Consider the following 19,721-nt stretch of genomic DNA (forward strand, 5'->3'; position numbering starts at 1 on the left):
TCGGAGAGGTCCCGGGCTCGGAGAGGTCCCGGGCTCGGAGATGTCCCAGGCTCAGAGAGGTACCAGGCTCGGAGAGGTCCCGGGCTCAGAGAGGTGTACTACTCAGCCAGACTTTATACTCGCTCAACCAAACCTAAAACCCCAGTTAGCTGGTTTTACAGCCGCCTTCATCAACGTCCTCTGCTGCTTCAGTTTCACTCTTCCTCTGTAAAAATGGAGCAACTGAATGTTGCCTTCTTCAGGCTTGTTCCTCTGAGACTATGTCAGCATCTCAGTCTGCATCATGTTCCAGCTCCGACGGGGCTGCTGGAACTGATTGCATCTCCTCGAGACAATACTTGCATTTGAAGCGTCACAGCAGGAGGCCTGAGAAGCAGTTTTCCCCTCTGCGTCACTTAAAATAGGGCTGGAACATCCTTTATTTATTTATTTAAAGATTATATATATATGAAGCTGCACAGAGTAAACATATCTGTATTTATCTGTAACTTTATTAACTTCCTTGGTTGGACGTATAAAATGAATTCATATGTTGCACTATGTGCTTTTCACGTCTGCATAGCCGATACAAGTTAGTACGATGCTCTAACCAGACGAACAGAGAGCCGTGATACTGACACTCCTTAGTACATCCCTCTTGTTGGTGAAAACATAAATGGACTCTCAGTCAATACATATAAATATTATATTGCACAGACAGTGCAGTGTTATTATGATGTGTGGATTCAAACTCTCACGATTGCACCGTTTCAACAGGTTTTCCACTAATTAAAAATGAACGATTAACGCCTGAAGAATCTGTGCATCTCACTGCTTAACAGAAATCTGTGTGTGGACCGACTGAGATGAGTGCTTTACCTGATCGCAGCTGCTTAATGCGCCCATTGCTGCTACTAATGTCCACAGGCAGGAAATCTTTGAACCAGTAGATCTCTGGATCGGGGTTTCCGCTGGCTGCACACAGCATCGTAGCCGTGCGCGTTCTTTCCACAACCTTCAGCTGGGGGCCCATGTCTATGGTGGGGAAGCCGTGTGGTATCTGGTCCTCTGTAAGACAGACAAACACACATCAGCACTCCTGGACACAGACGAGTCTCAGCCTGGCTCTGTCAGATTTTCTCTGCTCGTTCCACAAACCTTCAGCTTGTAAGGTTTCCCCCCATGAAATTCAAACACAGTGAAATCCAGCTCTAATGTAAGTATGGCGGGGCCACTGCATGACTAATCCTACCACAGAATTCCTCGTCATGGATCTGTGTGAACGAGAGCGAGGGCGATGCAATTTCACTGCCGGTAAAATGCATTGTGACGGAAAAAGGCTCCTACCAAGCACGAATAATCTGCCACGCTCGATGCAGTCAGATCACAATCCTGCCAAATTACAGACCAAATGTAATAAAATCACAGGCTGAAAATCCCATTCCACACCTCTGTCCGTGCCTCCGAGGAAGGACAGCTTTACATACTCGAGCTCTTCTCATACAATAAACCAAAATTATTTAGATTTCTAACCTGTAATCTTTCCTTAAAAACAGCATCGCAGAGATGTTTCAACATAAAAACTATTTCATGGGTAAATAACAGAAAAGAAGGTTCTGGAAGTTTGCTTGAACCTTCAGCTACAAAACTATCAAACCCTGAAGGATTTTCTGTTCTCAGTATCAGGCGTTGCACATCTTTCACCCCACACGAGTGCAGGGCATGCTGATAGAAGCTGCTGTTACTGAGTGCAAGTAACAAGCAATGTATACTCCATCCTTCCATATAGCAAGAGCAGTGTACATACACAACCATTACTTCAATTACCTTCTTGTTATAACAAAAATATGCATACACAGCATAAACAAGTTTTGATATACATTGATATGAAACAAAAACAGACATTACCTGCAGCTAAAAGAAGTTTCTTTAGCTGATAATTACATCAGCGAGCCGATAGAAACTGCAAAAAGCTGGAATCATTTCAACACAGCAGGTTAGCAAGCAGCGACTCTGGTACAGCTCTTTTCATCATTCTTCAACAGTTCAGCATGAAGCAGCTAGTGTGAGAGGCGGCACTACATACGAGGCCTGAAGGGTCGTTACGATTTGTCAGCCACTTAAGACTAAACTTAAATCTTTTCTTTGTCATTTAAATTGCCTCAGTTAGTTCGCAAATAAAAACCACTGCACACATTTAACATCTAATTTAACATTAGTATAATTTCCTTGGTGCCTGTCAGCACATAACATTTTACATTGTGGCTGTTCTCCACAGAGGTTTGGATGGTTTCTGTGATCAGCAATCCAAGATAACTTCTCAATAACACCCTCAAGTTTCACTACATGTTTTCATTCAATTCAAAGTCACACAGAAGAGATTCAATAAAAGCCAGTGTTGGGAAGGTTACTTTTAAAATGTATTCCATTACAGATTACAGATTACATGCCCCAAAATGTATTCTGTAACGTATTCCGTTACGTTACTCAATGAGAGTAACGTATTCTGAATACTTTGGATTACTTAATATATTATCATGCTGTTTACAACTACATGAATGTACTATTGCTGTGATTTATTACTGTTACTGAAGGTCCGCGGCTCCGAACCGTAGTAAAGGGACCTCTGACTAATACGGTGGGTTCTGTGTCGGCTCGTAGCTGAAAACTAGCTTTACTTTGTTGTCTGGGTCAACTTTGCTAGCAGAGACAGAGAGAGGCGTTGAAAGGCTGCTCCAACAGAACTTATTGTTTCAGAGGAAAACACGAACACGGTGTACAGTCGAGTCTTAATAGCTTACTTACAGCTGGGCTCGTCAGGCTCTCTTCTTGGCTGCAGTGGTTATTATTATATTTACATGCTTCCAGCTCCCGTTTCTGCTCGATGACAGCTCGTACTTTTCCTTTTTCTCCCTCCCTCGCTCACAGACACATAACGTGTATGGCAGTCCATTCTCCCTGCAGCACGGACTACACTGCCCATAATGCTACATTCTTTAGAGCTATACCTGTAGCATTCTGCCTGTTAGCTTAGCACAACAACAACAACAGGCGCTCTCTCACCCAGGAAACACGCAGAGAGAGAGCGTCACCCTGTAACCATGGCAACCGTAACGCTGCCTGGAACAACAGAACGTAGCTGTCAAACAAAACCCAAACAGTCCTGACCCGCCACAATATGAAACAGGGAAGTACCGCCGTGTAATCCATTTATTTCAACAAAGTAACTGTATTCTAAATACCACCTTTTTAAACGGTAACTGTAACGGAATACAGTTACCGTATTTCCCGGACTACAAAGCGCACCTGAATATTAGCCGCACGAGCTAAAATCAGGGGAAAATCCTGTTTTGTACATACATTAGCACCTGACTAAAAGCCGCAGGTGTTTCAATGTTGACTTATCATATGTAAGAGAATATGCACAAAGGGAATTGTCAGAAAAGAGATGGCTGTGTGGAGACACACCCCCTTTATTAATATTTTGAAAAACAAGTTAGGGGTACATATTTGCATAACTTTTTAGGTATATGTACATGTACCGGTAAATACAAGTACGAAACATGTACTGTGCTTCATAAGCGAGTAACAAATGTAGTACATAACAATAACCTACAGCACACCAAGTGTCAAAAGTCAAAAGTTAAAAGTTCAGGTCAATGCAAGATTATAAATGACCACATTTATAAAGTTGAATCAATTTACATCACGTTCCTGCTGTGAGCCTCTGCAGTATACAGTATACTCACTTACTGCTACATTATCTAATTGAAACTAGATACCCACAATATGTTTGTCTATTTTTTGTCAGTAAATCTTAAATATTTGATATAAACCTGAAAGTTACATTGATGTATTGTGCACTACATCAATCAACTTAAAAATATGGTTGTCACTGATATTGTTTGTACTGTTCTAGTTTTTATTTTAAAAAGTTTCTTTAATTTTTGACATTTTTTCCCTGTGACATTAAAGATGATAACAAGTAGTGAGTATTTTTCTTAGTATTGAGCTTGAAACCCTACTACCCTGAGAAGACCCTGTGTTACACTCTAAAAGACCGTGATGCAGATTTTTCAAACATTTTAGCTCACACTTTGACGAGCTCACTGTGCCATGACAGCCTAAAATAAAGAGCTTAGAATGAGTTGTGAGGAGGGAAGGAAAGATACTGCGGTGACACGTATAAAATTAAAACCCCAGGGAACGAAAGAGAGGTGACAGCCAAGATGCCTCAAAGCTGCTGGAAGATTTTCAACATCAACAAACAGCTTCTCTGCTCCACACAGAAAGCAAACGAGACCAGGCATTTGTCATGGTTTCTGCTGGCAACAGGGGGGTACACAGGAGCAAAACATGGAGCCCATGCAAAAGGGACAAAAAACTGCAATTCCATTAGTGGCCACTTGGGGCTGGCTCCAAAGTGAGTCAATCCTAGATGGTTACCGTGTCTTTTCGGGCTATAAGGTGCAGTATTAGTACGACTTTGCTAAGGTACGAAGCTACACCGCTTGATGGATTGTTGGAGCATTATGGCTACCGTACTCAGGAGCGTCGCGGAGTAATCTGGGTCCTAAACTCCGTCACTTTCAGGTCCCAAAGTCAAACAAACACTGCAGCACCACTGAGAGTTAAAAACTGTCTAAATTCTTTCATCTTTAATAAAATGATCAGCGTTGCTGCTTTACCAGGTGTAACAATTCAGTTTAACATCCAGGCATCCATGAAAACAGAATTTATTACATTTAACAGAGTTAGAAGTTAGCAGGAAGTTAGCTCGCTAGCTTCCACCTAAGCATGATATAGCATGTTCTGACTGAGAGATTTGTGAATAAATTCAAACGTACAGCTCTGCTATCACTTCCAACATAAATGAAGACAGAAAACTAAACAGCAGTGACGTTTGTAGGGTTACTGAAGTTGGGCTAGCTGGTAGATAATGATGTGCTACGTGATCGCTAGCAACACAGCTATGTTAGCATAGCATAAACACAGTGAAGCTGGAGGATGAACGCTAACTTTTTTCCACTCGATAAAAGTTAACGTGAGGGTTCCTGATGGTTAGAGACAAATGCAGTCGCATGGCAGGATGCTGTAAACGGACCAAACTTCAGCCAGGAGAACAACTGAGATAATCCATCCACAATACGAGGTTAGTCATTAATATACTGCAACAACATGGGAACAGAGGAGCTGTGAGAGGATTCAGCATTAATGAATCAATGGTACAGAAAAGGAGGAAGCAAGAAGGAGCTGAGTAAAGTTTGACTTATCTGACTGTTTTGTTTCGCTTAATGCGCCTTATGTATAAAAAATACAGTAAATGTCCAGCTTTACAGTAGAAATAGACATAGTTACAATCTGGTCCAAGTCAAAACTGTAGGAAATTTTGTCTTTACAATCTTTAGAACTTACTTTTCAGATTATATTAAGAACTACAGTTATGTATTTTTAGGGTTCTGGCTGCCCGTGACCTGCTAGGCTTCACTTCAGACAGTTCATTGAAGGAGACCTCTCAATTTTGATGCCTCTTGAAGGATTTTCAGTGAACAATAATATGATAATAAACATGATCACTAACAGACTTTCCAAAATACCTGCTACACTTCTTGTAGTGTCTATGTATTCATAGTATTTTACTTAAATTATTGTGCAATACACTCATAAATGCTTTAGCTGATAACTACACAGTTTACTACACACTTTATGATATAAGCATAACTACAGCCCCCAGGGCTCCCTTTGCACCTTCCCTTAATATCCAACAGTAACAGATTCTCAGAACTTACCAGGAAGTCCCACTGCCTTTTATTTTCTCTGCCCTTTGCTCTGCCCTTTGCTCCAGTCTCTATTTAAAAGAATCAAACAGCTCCCGCTGCTCACAAATGGTGACAATAAGCTTGTCCTCCATTTCTGGCTGGTACAAGGTGGTCTCAGGAGAATCCAGCTTATAGTACCATGTAAATTCTTTGCTGAGGTTAAGATATTTTCAACTCCAGCGGATGCATATCGGCCACTATTTGCATCGATTAGTGGCAACTCTCCTGCAGATTTAATGTGAACACAACAGTAGAAGGTTATTGGCAGTTTCCCCAGGAAGCTGAGAGAGTTTGGAAAGGCTTTGTATTTATTTATCAGACAGCTGAAATATGCAGTCTGAAACCGAGTAACCACTACAGCATCCTGTCTCAGATGATTTTGTTCCCGCTAACGACTACAGAGAACTGAATCTTTGACATTTTCCATGACAATAGAGCAAAGCTGGATATGGATTTTGCACTCCTCCCAAGACACCTGATATTCATGCATGTGCTCTGCGAGTGCAGTAAGAGAGGCACAAAGTTGAGAGGAGAAAATGACTGTGTTTTTAAGCTCTACAGCTCAATCCGCTGTGACTCAGAGAGAAATATTTTGTATTAAAGTTTGTTAGAATAGGATAGAATTGTTATTGCATTACTGAAACACAAGAGGAGACGGCATTGTGCTACAGCTGACTGGCTGTCAGTCAAAGACTGTTTACATACAGCCTAATACTGTAAAGAAATGTGTCATCTGACCGCTGCTGTCGATCACTCTGGCTTGCTCCTTTACATCAGCTCTTTGGCAGGAAGAAGAGTAACCCAACACTTTACAAAAACACAAATGCACGAAAAACCATAATCACATGAAACTATGATTTTTTTATTTAAATTGCCAAAATACCAGCGTTATAACAAAATATCACATTAAGGTGGGCGTCACGCACTGAAACATTTTTCCTAATATGACAGTCCATCACTTCGCTAAGCTTAACAGCTTCGCAGCCTGCACCTCTGACAGCCTCTAATGTTGAGCTGAGCTCAGGCTCTTAGCTGAACGTTAAAGTAATTCGCTTTCACTTCATTCAGCTGAGGAAGTGGATTTTCTTCACCCTCAAATGGAAATACTTTGCCCTAAAAGGTGTCTTAAATGAAACCCATGGAGGTTTTGTCAAGAAGGAAAACTGCATCATTATTAGGTGAACAGTATTTTCAATTTACACCGAACTGAGTCAACAGTAAAGTGAATAGATGAAAAGGTGAGTCCCAAAGCTTTTCTGACAACTAAGGCAGGAAATCATCAGCAAGCCTCGATCACATCAGGAGATATTATCGCTAATCAGTGGCTGTCTATATGTAACACACAGAAAAATCAGAAAAAGCAATGACGGTGGATATTAGCATCGTTAGCCATAGACTGTATTTAAGTGATGGATGTGGCCTCATTTGTTTCCTGTTTCCTGTTTTTAAAGTCTTGAACTGAATGTTTGAACCACAACAATCTCACCTGATTGGAAACCAAGTGAACAGAAGTGCAGCAGGCACCCTAAGGCAGAGCGCCATGGTCTATTTCAGCGGTCTCCAACCTTTTTTGCGCCACGGACCGGTTTATGCACGACAATATTTTCACGGACCGGCCTTTAAGGTGTCGCGGATAAATACAACAAAATAAAACTAGTACCGGTACCGAAAAAAAGAAGATTTATTCATAACACACGTGAAAAGACCCAGGAAAACCGAGTAAACGATAAAAACGATAACAAAATAACGCTGAAAACCGATAAAAACCCTGAAAACTATACATTTCACACCTGAGCCTCAACTCTCGCGGCCCGGTACCAAACGACTCACGGACCGGTACCGGTCCGAGGCCCGGGGGTTGGGGACCGCTGGTCTATTTTACTCTGGATTTAGAAAATAAGCAGCATGTTGCATACAATAAAACTCAAAACAAGCAATTGAGCCCATCATCCACTCAGGCTGTGTGTGTCTTTAAGGAAAATATGATAGTGCTGCAACTGACAACAAGGAACACACAGTGGGGCTGTTTTTAAAAAGTCCATACAGGATATGGCAGATTATTAATGAAGAACTGGAGTGACATGATACAGAGATCACCTGCCCACGGATAACTATAAACCTGCTTCAGCTTCTTGTGTGAGTCCACAAAGTTCATTGCTAGTACAGTGCAGTATTGTACAGTTAGCCTGCAGCTCTGCAGGGTTGCACAGGTAATTAACGCCGAGCTCAAACTGAGGCATCAAGATGCCACACTAATGTTACACCAGCATGTTCACATAAATACTGGCTGTGGTGCGGTGCAGGAGAGGTTGGCTTTAGTGAAACATTTCACTGCTCATCTCAGAGACAGTTCAAGTTGCACACAAAACGGATTTTTCCACTTCAATGAATTTAACACTTCAATCAGCTTCCTGCTATGGATTTATGTTGCTCTATATGTGAGCTTTCAAATCAGTTTGCACTGATATTTTCCTGCTTAGAAAAGTCAGCATGTCGTCCATTTGGTGAGACAGTTTCCATATGCTGCGGACTAATAACACTGATTAGCGAGTAACGTAACGAGGAGCAGATGGGGCTGGATACACATTTTATCGTCCTTCTACATGAGACATATAGGAGTTATTAAGCAATTTTAAAGCTATTAGTTCAGAATTTGAAAATTGTAAAGTGGGCCTTATTAAACGGTGGTATTTAAAGTTAGTTGTGGGCTTAATTTCACCTTAATAAAGTCACACAACAGGGATGAGTAGGCTGCGCTGACTTAATAACTGGAGTGGGGGGTTATAACAGTTCAGTGGGAGATTTTGACCCACAACAGAGGCTAGAAAACAAATAGTTAGCAGCCAGCCAGGTAATCAGTGATTCACAGGTGCATTATGGTCATTCTGTGCAATGGGAAGGTAAAGACCTTCTTATTCCCTCTTTAAATTGAATTAATGGTTAATACACTGTTAGAGGCAGTTAAAAGCTACAGCCTGGGTGCATCCCTGCCGTCTGTATTGGTGCAAAGTGGCACAGCTAATGAGAGCCAATAGACTTGTGCACACCAAGCTCAGTGTTGTGCTGTGGCCAGGTATTTAGGCTCTAGATGAACCACACCTCCCAGCAGCCACAGCTCCACAAACACAGAGGAAACCCTGATTAGACCTGAAGGTGCGAGATGGGGTTGAGTTCAAAAGGTGGGCTGGAGTAAGAAAATAGGTCTTGAAATGCAATAAACTACAAATTCACCAATCCATGATGTCGTGTTCTGCTCAGTAATGGCCTTTAAAAAGACATCCTCCTTTCAGGATCTTATACAGATATCTAGAAAAATCTGAGACCGGTACCGGGCCGCGAGTCATTTGGTACCGGGCCGCGAGAGTTGAGGCTCAGGTGTGAAATGTATAGTTTTCAGGGTTTTTATCGGTTTTCAGCGTTATTTTGTTATCGTTTTTATTGTTAACTCGGTTTTCCTGGGTCTTTTCATGTGTGTTATGAATAAATCTTTTTTTCGGTACCGGTACTAGTTTTATTTTGTTGTATTTATCCGCGACACCTTAAAGGCCGGTCCGTGAAAATATTGTCGGGCATAAACCGGTCCGTGGCGCAAAAAAGGTTGGAGACCGCTGGTTAAGATCACAAAAAGACAGTTTTTGAATTTTTAATAAGATGGTCATCTTCAAACTCTTGTCAGCAAATGTTTATCTGCTGGGAATAAAGCTACAGTAGTGTTAATGGCTGCTCATTCAATGCTTTTATAAAAACAATAAAATGCCAACAGGTGCACCTTATTCATTTAAAGGCTGACTGCAGACATGTGCTGTAGTTTAATACCAAAAAGGGTTTTCGTAGTTACAGATCGCTGTGCGCGCTGATCCCGCAGCTTAACAACTATAAGCTATTCTTGAGCAGCTGACCGGGCAACATGGGCCTCACGTTGTTGTCGTACAATTAACCCTACAAAAGCTCTTTGACACAACAAAACTCTCTATCTCAATTTAGCTTTGGTGACAACAGCAATAAGCAATTTTACATCTGCCAAGAGGAGAAGAAATCACTGCAGGCAAGGTAGACTTAAGAAAGATAATGATTGCAAAGTTGATTGCAGGTTGCACAGACATAAAGCAACATTGAACTGACCATTTAGAGGTTCATAATTGAGCTAAGATTGTATTTGTAAGGATATTTTTGATACTTCTTATAAGACAAAAGCAATTTGTCCCACTTCATTCTGTTGGTTTGTTTTTCGCGGTATGCAACACTTCCATTTGCTAATATTGTTTAGACTTTACTGGCACATAAAATGGGAGCTGTGGTCATCAGTTTAGTTCTTTTTGGTAAAAAGGTAGCAAAGTTACTCAGCTGATGAAAAGAAAGTTGTGTAAAAGTAGACAGCTTTGATAGACAGTGGGCTCCAGATCATGTGGTAACTTTATTCTGACCTCAGTGTGGAGGAAGGACAGGAGCAGCCAGGTTAGGAGAATTCTCCTGATTATTTCAAACATGTACTGCACCTCTGCAGCCCTGCAGCAGGCAGACCGTCTCTCAGCAACCCGACATGGCACACGGGGATCATTTTCACAAAGGACTTTCCCCACAGTGACTGTGGCTGCCAGGGAATACTTTGCACATGAAACAACAATGCTCATGATGGGAAGCAGAAAGATCCCTTTTTATTTTGCATCCCAGATTCCCTTTGTACACTCAGGGTGGGCCATTTATATGGATACACCGTAATAACATGGGAATGGTTGGTGATATTAAAGTCCTGTTTGTGGCACATTAGTATATGTGAGGGGGCAAACTCCTCAAGATGGGTGGTGACCATGGTGGCCATTTAGAAGTCGGCCATCTTGGATACAACTTTTGTTTTTTCAATAGGAAGAGGGTCATGTGACACATCAAACTTATTGGTAATGTCACAAGAAAAACAATGGTGTGCTTGGATTCAACGTAACTTTATTCTTTCATGAGTTATTTACAAGTTTCTCTTTGTTCTCAGCCATTGACATGTTGAAGAGGTTAACACATGAGGAGCGGATCGAAATTGTGTTGATATCTGGTGAACGCAGTAACCGGGTCATTGCAGCAGATTTCAATGCAAGACACCCTACGAGACCACCCATCTCCCATGCTACAGTTAGCAAACTGCTTGCTAAGTTTTGTGAAACTGGTTCAGTGTTGGATTTGCCAAAATGTGGACGCAAGAAAACTGTCACTAATGAAGAAACATCAGTGGCTGTCCTAGCTTCATTCAGCAAGAGCCCACAGTGTAGCACTCGCCGCATGTCACTGGAGAGCGGCATTAGTCGAACATCCCTTCGGCGGATATTAGCTACTCACAAATGGCACCTTTAGAAACTCCAGCTACTGCAGCATCTCAACGAGGATGACCCAGATCGGCGCACAGAATTTGCAGAATGGGCAAAACAAAAATTGGAACAGGACCCTCAGTTCACGCAGAAGATTTTGTTCAGTGATGAGGCAAACCTTTATGTGAATGGTGAAGTTAACAAACAAAACCACCGCTATTGGTCTGACACTAACCCACATTGGATGGATCCTCCAAGACTGTTGGAACAACAAAAGTGATGGTTTGGTGTGGTATATGGGGTACAACGATAGTGGGTCCATTCTTCATCAGTGGAAACCTCAAGGCCACTGGATATTTGAAATTGCTACATGATGATGTGTTTCCCTCTTTATGCACTGAAGCTGGCATGTTCCCTGAGTTTTTCCAGCAAGATGGTCACCACCACATTATGGGTGCCAGGTCCGAGCATTCCTAGATGAACAGTTTCCTGGAAAGTGGATTGGTCGTCGTGGGCCAGTTGAATGGCCCCCAAGGTCTCCCGATCTGAACCCCTTAGACTTTTATCTTTGGGGTCATCTGAAGGCAATTGTCTATGGTGTGAATATACGAGATGTGCAGCACCTGAAACTACAGATACTGGATGCCTGTGCTGGCATTTCTCCTGCGGTGTTGCTATCAGTGTGTGAAGAGTGGGAGAAGAGGGTTGCATTGACAATCCAACACAATGGGCAGCACATTGAACACATTTTATAAGTGGTCAGAAACTTGTAAATAACTCATGAAAGAATAAAGTTACGTTGAAACCAAGCACACCATTGTTTTTCTTGTGACATTACCAATAAGTTTGATGTGTCACATGGCCCTCTTCCTATTGAAAAAACAAAAGTTGTATCCAAGATGGGCGACTTCTAAATGGCCACCATGGTCACCACCCATCTTGAGGAGTTTGCCCCCTCACATATACTAATGTGCCACAAACAGGACTTTAATATCACCAACCATTCCCATGTTATTACGGTGTATCCATATAAATGGCCCACCCTGTAGAATAAAATGACTTATAATACAGCTAATATCAAGGTACATGCTAAAAATACATGTACCTGTGGACTGTGCTATCATATCTCATGTCTCATGTAAAGTTGGATAGAAGATAAAAACTGAATTTTCACCAAGTATAAAATATGTTTGTCACCATTTTTGGTCTAATATTCTCTGGTGTTTATGTGTAACAAACCAACTAAAAGTAATGTTGTTACAGTGCGATGTTCTGTTGGGAAACCTCATGTTCACCCACATCTGCATTACAGTAACATGCAGTATATAGGTCGGCTATATAAAATAACATAATAGTGTTGTTGTTTTAAATAATAACCTTACCTTTCTACAGTTTGAAGAAGACTGAACAAATATGCCTGTTTGGAAGGGCTGCCAGGAGAAAGCCTGTTCTCTCTAAAAAGAACAGTGACAGCTATGCAGTTTATGTGTGGCAAAAATCACAACATGTCAACACAAACACCTTATACCAGCTGTTAAGCATGGTGGTAGAGGGATAGTGATCTGGCCTAGTTTTACAGACACCTTGTAGTCACTGAGGCAGCTTTTCTCTATACCTCCTCTGTAAGTTTACTGCAGTCCAATGTGAGGCCTGTGCAGAAGCTACAGCTTGGCTAACACTGACTCAGCAACATGGACCCCGACTACAGCAGCTAATCTACAACAGGAGGGCTGACAAAGAAAAGAATCGAGGTTTTGTCAAAGTTCAAATGCTGTGGTCAGAGCTTAAGTGAGCTGTGTATAAACGAGTGCCCACACATCTCAATGAACTAAACAACACCTCCACTGAACACAATGATGCGACAGACTGATACACAAAAGGATTGCATGAAGTCGCTGCTGCTACAGGTGGTTCGACAAGATGCTTCAGTTCAGTTTTTCCACATGATTGCATAAATGTTTATATGCACTGTCATATATTGCTTTGTTACACACAGGTAGTATTGTTGTTTGATTGGCTTCAGCTCAGTACATTTTGGACTGCACCATATGTGAACCATATGTTTCACTGTGACAAGTGAAACATATGGTTCACAGTACATGAGCACTTGTGATTCCTGACATGCGGCTTTCAGCGTTTCTGTATAACGTGACATTTCTTACTAAAACAAATTATGTTAACAAAAATCCATCTGAATATCCATAAAAGGAATATAAACTAGTGTATTGCCTAAATGATGTTCTAGCAGAATTGCTCTGCGGTTCCTCTGGTTGCACTGTGAGCATGTATTTTATTGCCCTGTTGCTTTCTTGACCCCGAAGCTGCTTGAAAACAATTGAAAAGCTTTGGGATCAGTTAACTGATGTCACACTTGACAGCTATTAGTGCCCAACCAACCACTGAGCAGACTCTTGGCATTCGAGCGGTGCTACATTAGCCTCAGGTCATTGGCGCCTTCAGTGATGCCAAAATTTCACCAGTGTGGAGGAGGCAGGCACAGGGTGACCTGAGAGGCCTGGAAAGACAAAATGCCTCTCTGAGCCTTACAATTTCTCTGAGACAGCATATCCCCATCGCCATCCATCATTTTAATCAAGCAGATGCCAGAGTACCTCTCTGGAGGAGGTATATGCTCTTAATAAGATCTTCCTGGCAAATTAAAAGAGCTGGGAAGTCTCTCAGTGTGAGCAGAGAGGAGGGCAGGGGTGGCTGGGCAGGACAAAGCAGACGGCGAGAGAGAGCTTGGCAGGGCGCTGAGAACATTCGCCCAGTGCATCTCCAATTAAAAACAACCAGCAGCTCCCACATGTGCAGGGTACCTTTCTAATAGGAAACATTTAGTCTAGCAGGGAGAAGAGAAGAACTTAAGAATTTATTAATAAGCAAATGGATACTTGTAGTTTGAAAAAAGAAAGCTAATTTCTGCTAATTTCCCTCCCTGAACTGGAGCTCTTCACCATAGTTGTTATACATATATTTTAATGCTGTTATCTAAGAAAGAAAATGACTTGCTATGTGTCACAGCCTGTCCAAGAAGCACGGGTATCTCTGTCTGTGCATTGCACTCATACATTTTATGGCTGTACCTCACAAAGCAAGCTAGTTAGCTGATAACTTGGCACTCAGTCCTGCGGAAACCAATCTGACAACACTGTTGCTGCATCTTTGTTATATACAGCGTATTACTAATGCTTGTTTTATGGTTGTGTGAAGGCAGTCTGTGAGCAGTTGTATGCCTGCAGTCTGAAGTACTGACGTGTCATCAGAGTCCAACAATGTGCAGTCGGGAGTTTGGAGGACTGCACTGGAGCGTGTTTGTGGGGGGTGAAAGTCCGTCTCTGTGTCCAAACACATTTACACGGTTCTGCCCAACCAATTGGTAGAGCACATTTTCAGGCCCTATATCTAACTGAGGCTTTCACTGAAATTGACCCACATTATTGAGTCTTTTCTACCAATTGGTTTACATCTGTAATGCCCAAAAAAATCCACCAGAAGGCGCTGTGAATGTAAACGGTTGGCTCTTCTTAAACCTCTCTCCAACATATTTTGAGTGTTTTTGATGAAACTAAGGTAGAAAGATATCATTTTTGATCTATGATAGTGTTAGAGGACTTACTAAACAGATGTGTGTCACCTGACACACATCTGGGACATCGCTAGCCCGACGTCCCGGGGCTAGCGATTTTTCCAGTCGGGCTACCAAAATCTAACTCAGCCCTGCCCGTCAGGCTATCATAGGAAGGAAAAATATATGTCTATGCTTTTGCATTCTTTCGCCAATGTAGCTGGGTAATTATGTCATTGGCATCGATGAGCCACTGTGAATATGTGACATATTGAAATTGCGTTTGAATTTGCGCTTGCTTTTTGCTTTCACTTTCATTTTGCGATCGCGTGAACGGTGTGTAGAGAGCGACAGCACTGATTGGTGAGTGACGATTAATTGCGCACCAATTCCTCTGACATCGTCTTATCAATCATTAGCTTACTATTCAAACGCGACAAGTGAAATCTCTCGCAGCAAGCTTAGACATGTGAGAGGTTGAGTGCGCAGAGAATCGCTGAGCGTTATGTAAGTATGTGTGTAAAAGCAGCAGGATTTACGCTGGTATTTTAGTTCTGCTGAGCCAAATAAGAGGTCAGGGTGAAGAAGGGGCAGCCAAAGAAAAGCTTACCACAAAACGGAAAAGTTATGACAAATCAGACTATGAGGCAAAAAGGAAGTGCAGCTTTATGGTTTCATGGACAAAAGAATTTCTGTGGCTGCAATATGACGAGCTAAATAACATAATGTTCTGCCGGGTGTGTTGTGAGTTTCATTTGATTTCTGAGTCGACAATCGCCTTTGTTACTGGGACCAGTAATTTTAAGAAAGACCCCATCAGAACCCATTAGAAATGCAAGAAATGCATTATTGCCCAGTCTGCAGTATCTTTCCCAGAACAAAGAGCAATTGCAAAAACATACTAAAAATAAACCAAGCACAACAAGAAGTCCTGAAAAATCTGTTTAGAACAGCTACTATGTTGCAAAGAGTGAACTACCACTGGCACAAGTTAGCAGTCTTTGCAAACTTCAAAAAGCAAATGGCCTAGATCTTGGTCCCACTTGCCTCTTACCCGTGACTTCAGTGGAAATTTCAGATTCAGGATCTGACACAGACTGATTCATGTCCTACACAGTTCTTACAAGTTCATAGAAATTTCTGTTCAATTTGAACCAAGTATTTGAGTTGATGGTTGCAATTTTTATACAGTTGTTGTGATTTGTATTTTAACAATTTTTGTGATTAATGTTTGTTTTCGTTACAATATTATACTTTAATGTATAATATTGTAACGAAAACAAAACATAAAAAATTGCTTTCTTTTTTATTCAGGCTACTTAAATTTATTTTTGGCTACCAAAAGCTGAAGAGTCCCTGCCCGAAGGGCTACCAGAGATTTTGAAATTTTGCGAGCCTTGTGTTTAATTTTTTTTTTTTTTAAAGTGGTCAACCAAACGGTTGTTTTGTCACTTTATGGTGCTACTGCTAACATAACCTAAATGTTATTCAAATTGATTATTGGCCATAAAATCAGACCACTAAACCCATTTTGTTTATCCATTGCTGTTGATAAATCACATGAAGTGTTAGCACAGCAAGAATATGCTGAAATAATTTCCTCAGTAAGTCATTTTTGTAACTTTCTGAGTTAAGTAGTTATGTTGTAGTGTTGTAAATGTTATGTTAGTGAATGTTGTAAAAATCAAGAATAACATGTGGAAATCACACATTTCCACATGGCACTCCCATGGGCTGGCACTCCCCACCAGTATATTGCCAACAAACCAGATGAGTGGGGCTTTAAATTGTTCTGCCAAGCAAGTTTGTCTGGCATCATCCACGACTTGCTGCTGTATCAGGGGGGTCTATGTTCTTCAATGCTCCCCTCAGTGAAAAGGAACAGAAGCTCCCTCTAAGGGGTAAAAAAACCCACTATACAAACCCATAAATGAACCTCAGCTCTTCACAAGTTTCATCTTGCTCCAGAACTTGCACACCTCCTCTGGAGTCAGGTGCATTGGTACTGTATGACCAAACTGGTGGAGCTCCCCTGATGGCAGACAAAGACCTGATGAAGAACGGCCATGGAGCCTGTGATTACAGGTCTGATGAAGGTCTGATTGCAATAAAATGGTTTGACAACAAATGCGTCAACCTCCTAATCAAGGCCTGTAGGTTTGTGGTTCTTTCATCGGTCAAACGGTGGAGCAAAGAGTCCAACGCAAAGATCACCATGCCCATCACTCATCCCTCAGAAATGAGCTTTCTGATATGCTATTACACCTGTATAAGACAAGTTATACGTTACAAGTTAAGGAGATGGCATATCCCACTGTTCGGATACATCCTTGACTTGAATACCTGGTCTACAAGAGGGACTGTGGCCTACTGGACCAGAAACCGATGGCTCTCAAAAGGTTTCCACCTGGCTGTGTCTGAACCAAGTTAACAAGCCAGCATCTAGAGTTGGACAACCATGATCCAGCTCTCCATCAATGCTACACTCTAAGACCCCAACGACCAAAACCACAAGCAGATGTGCTGATTTGCACTGTTTTTATTTTATTTTGTAAACAAAAATGATTTTTCACAGTAGCATTCAATCAGAAGTGACTGAATGTGAGTGTTTTGTGCTGCTGCACATTTTTCACAATTGCATATTTAAAAAAATTGCATTTTGTTGTTTGATATAATACTTTGCTGTTTTCATTCAAACAAAGGAATGTTCACTGGCATGCTGCTAGAAACAAACTGTATCCAATGCCCTGAATAGTTTTTGTTATCCTTGTGTGTCCTTGGGTCATTTTTGTCCTCTAAAGAAATCTTTTGCTATCAAAAATGTGCTTTTTATTCATCAAATGGTCTGAAAATAACGTTATTCATTACTATGCCATGCATGATTGGAATAAGTTTTAAGTAATTTGATTTATTTATGGGGTTTTTATTGGATTTTATAACAGCTGTGGTCCTCGTGGACAAAAAGGACCCCAAAGTACAAAGTGTTGCAAAGGGTCGTATTTTCACAACATACTGCTTTCAAACATCTTTGATCTTGGATCACTGATGTGTGGGTCAAGCAAAGGTCATAACAACCACAACAACAACAGGCAGCACAATGAGGAGGCAGGTGCTCTATATTCAATGAAATTTTATTTACACAGCACCGAATCACAACAACAGTCGCATCAAGGTGCTTCATATTGTAAGGTCGACCCTACAATAATACATACACAGAAAGTAGCTCACAGGCCTCCATTGCACTAGAGATTTGCATACTTTGATGAGCATACTTTTTTTACCATGTTGTGCAAAGCAATGACCAGCAGGACAAAGCACATATTGTCCTCTAGTATAATGAGGAGGGAGAATCAATGTTCAGGAAGATCCAGGGTTAGAAGATAAAGAAAATATTGTCAATATTTAGAGCACATGCTACCCTTTCTCTGAAAAAGCACATCACCCACCTGCAGAAGAGGAAGAAGACTATGAAGTGAAGAAAAGTGATGAAGAATCTGAACTATGTTCAAGTAGGTTCTCAGGCATCCAGGGCATGGTAGTCTGAGGAGCTTGGAAAGAAAGTGACTGGGCTTCTTGAAGTTTCTTGAATTTTCAGATTGTGAAACTGAAATAGAAGATGTGTCAGAGGACTACACATCTTTCATTTCAATTATGATGAAGACAAAGAATCAAGCAGGAAAGAGGAGTCAGCTGAGACAGAGGAGTATTTGCAGTAATGTGAGGAAACATTGATCTGGTCTTCTATCCTCCCAGTGTCAGACGATGCATGAGTCTCTCATGTGCCTCAGAGAAAGACGATCTACCACAGTCCAAGCACATGTGCCAGGTCCCATACTCCTTCAGTGGCTTTTCTACTCGAGTACTGAAAGCATTACACACAGTGTATTCTGCTTGTATTCTGCTTTTTAACGTTTACATGCCAATGGATGCATCAGAGACCAAGTTGGGGTTCAGTAACTTGCCCAAGGACACCTTGGTAAGAACTCCAGACTAGAGCACACAGAGACTGAACCAACAACCATCCAATCAGCAGATGAGCTGCTCTACAGCCAACTCAATGACGAACAAGGAGGGACAACGAGAGAGGAAGAAAAATGGATCGAATGCAGCTGTAGGCATATGTGGGTGTGTTGATTCTTACTGCCGTGCATCCAGTAGAGTCGCTACGGCCAGTTTATGACATCCTGAGTCTGGTAGAGAAGTTTAAAGGTGACACAAGATTAATCATAGAAGCACAAAAAGGATATAATTTCTTGATAAAGACACAATAGATGATCGTCGTTCATGACACAAACGTGCTCCCATTTGAGGTGTTTGGAACAAGTGGGCGTGTCTCCTGCTGTGATGTCAGATCCTGGTACTGATGTGACTGTATGAGCACCAAGTCCCCTTCAGAGGACTCTGTCCAACAGAACATCCAAGTAAACCAGGGATGAGATAAAAACATGGGCAGCATGTGATGCAGGTCCAGCTGTACATGGAACATGCTAGTGCACGATGGCAAACCGTCTCCTGCAGTCAGGACACGCGAGTTATCCCTAACATTGCAGGTTTCCAAAGAAAACAATCACCTGTAACAACTTGTTTACTGTATATGACCCTTGGCCTGCAACTGCAGAAAGAAAGCTGTCCATGATGGGACCAGTGCAGAGGAATAAACCTGAGCTTCCTTCTGCACTTGGGTCAAACATGGACACACCTTTGTTCTTGCTTCAGGCTCTCATGCCTTCACTCAGACCCATGCCCTGGTGTTCCTACCATGCCAAAATATAGAAAACTGTCAGGTAATGAGTTGGAATAGAGATGAATAAAACCTTGAAACACAGAGATGGATGATATTTTATACTTCTTGCTTTATAAACAAAGCAAACGGGGTCATTTTTGAGCCCAGAGAACAACAGATGTGATTATTTGCTGCCAGTAAAAAACTTGAAGTAGTTTAAAAACAGCTTCCTAAATTAACTTTGACATAAAGCCATCTGTGATCATCTGTTAAAGCAACCGACTCTGGTTGTGAAACAATAATCACGATAACTGATGATTTAATTTATTTTTTACCCA

General features: G+C 41.5%; 1 protein-coding gene across 6 annotated transcripts in view; it reads right to left on the reverse strand.

Annotated features, from left to right (window-relative positions):
• The window catches only part of ptprfa (protein tyrosine phosphatase receptor type Fa), a 385,498-nt gene that overhangs the window by 169,042 nt on the left and 196,735 nt on the right, over positions 1-19,721 (reverse strand). For all 6 annotated transcript variants that reach the window (XM_087852896.1, XM_087852895.1, XM_087852893.1 and 3 more), the window contains one exon: positions 859-1,047. In XM_087852896.1, coding sequence (XP_087709022.1) covers positions 859-1,047 — 189 coding nt within the window. The remainder of the gene's footprint in view (positions 1-858; positions 1,048-19,721) is intronic.

The sequence above is a fragment of the Neolamprologus brichardi genome, chromosome 15, assembly GCF_056152115.1.
Source record: "Neolamprologus brichardi isolate AB-2024 chromosome 15, ASM5615211v1, whole genome shotgun sequence".
NCBI classification, from domain to species: Eukaryota; Metazoa; Chordata; class Actinopteri; order Cichliformes; family Cichlidae; genus Neolamprologus; species Neolamprologus brichardi.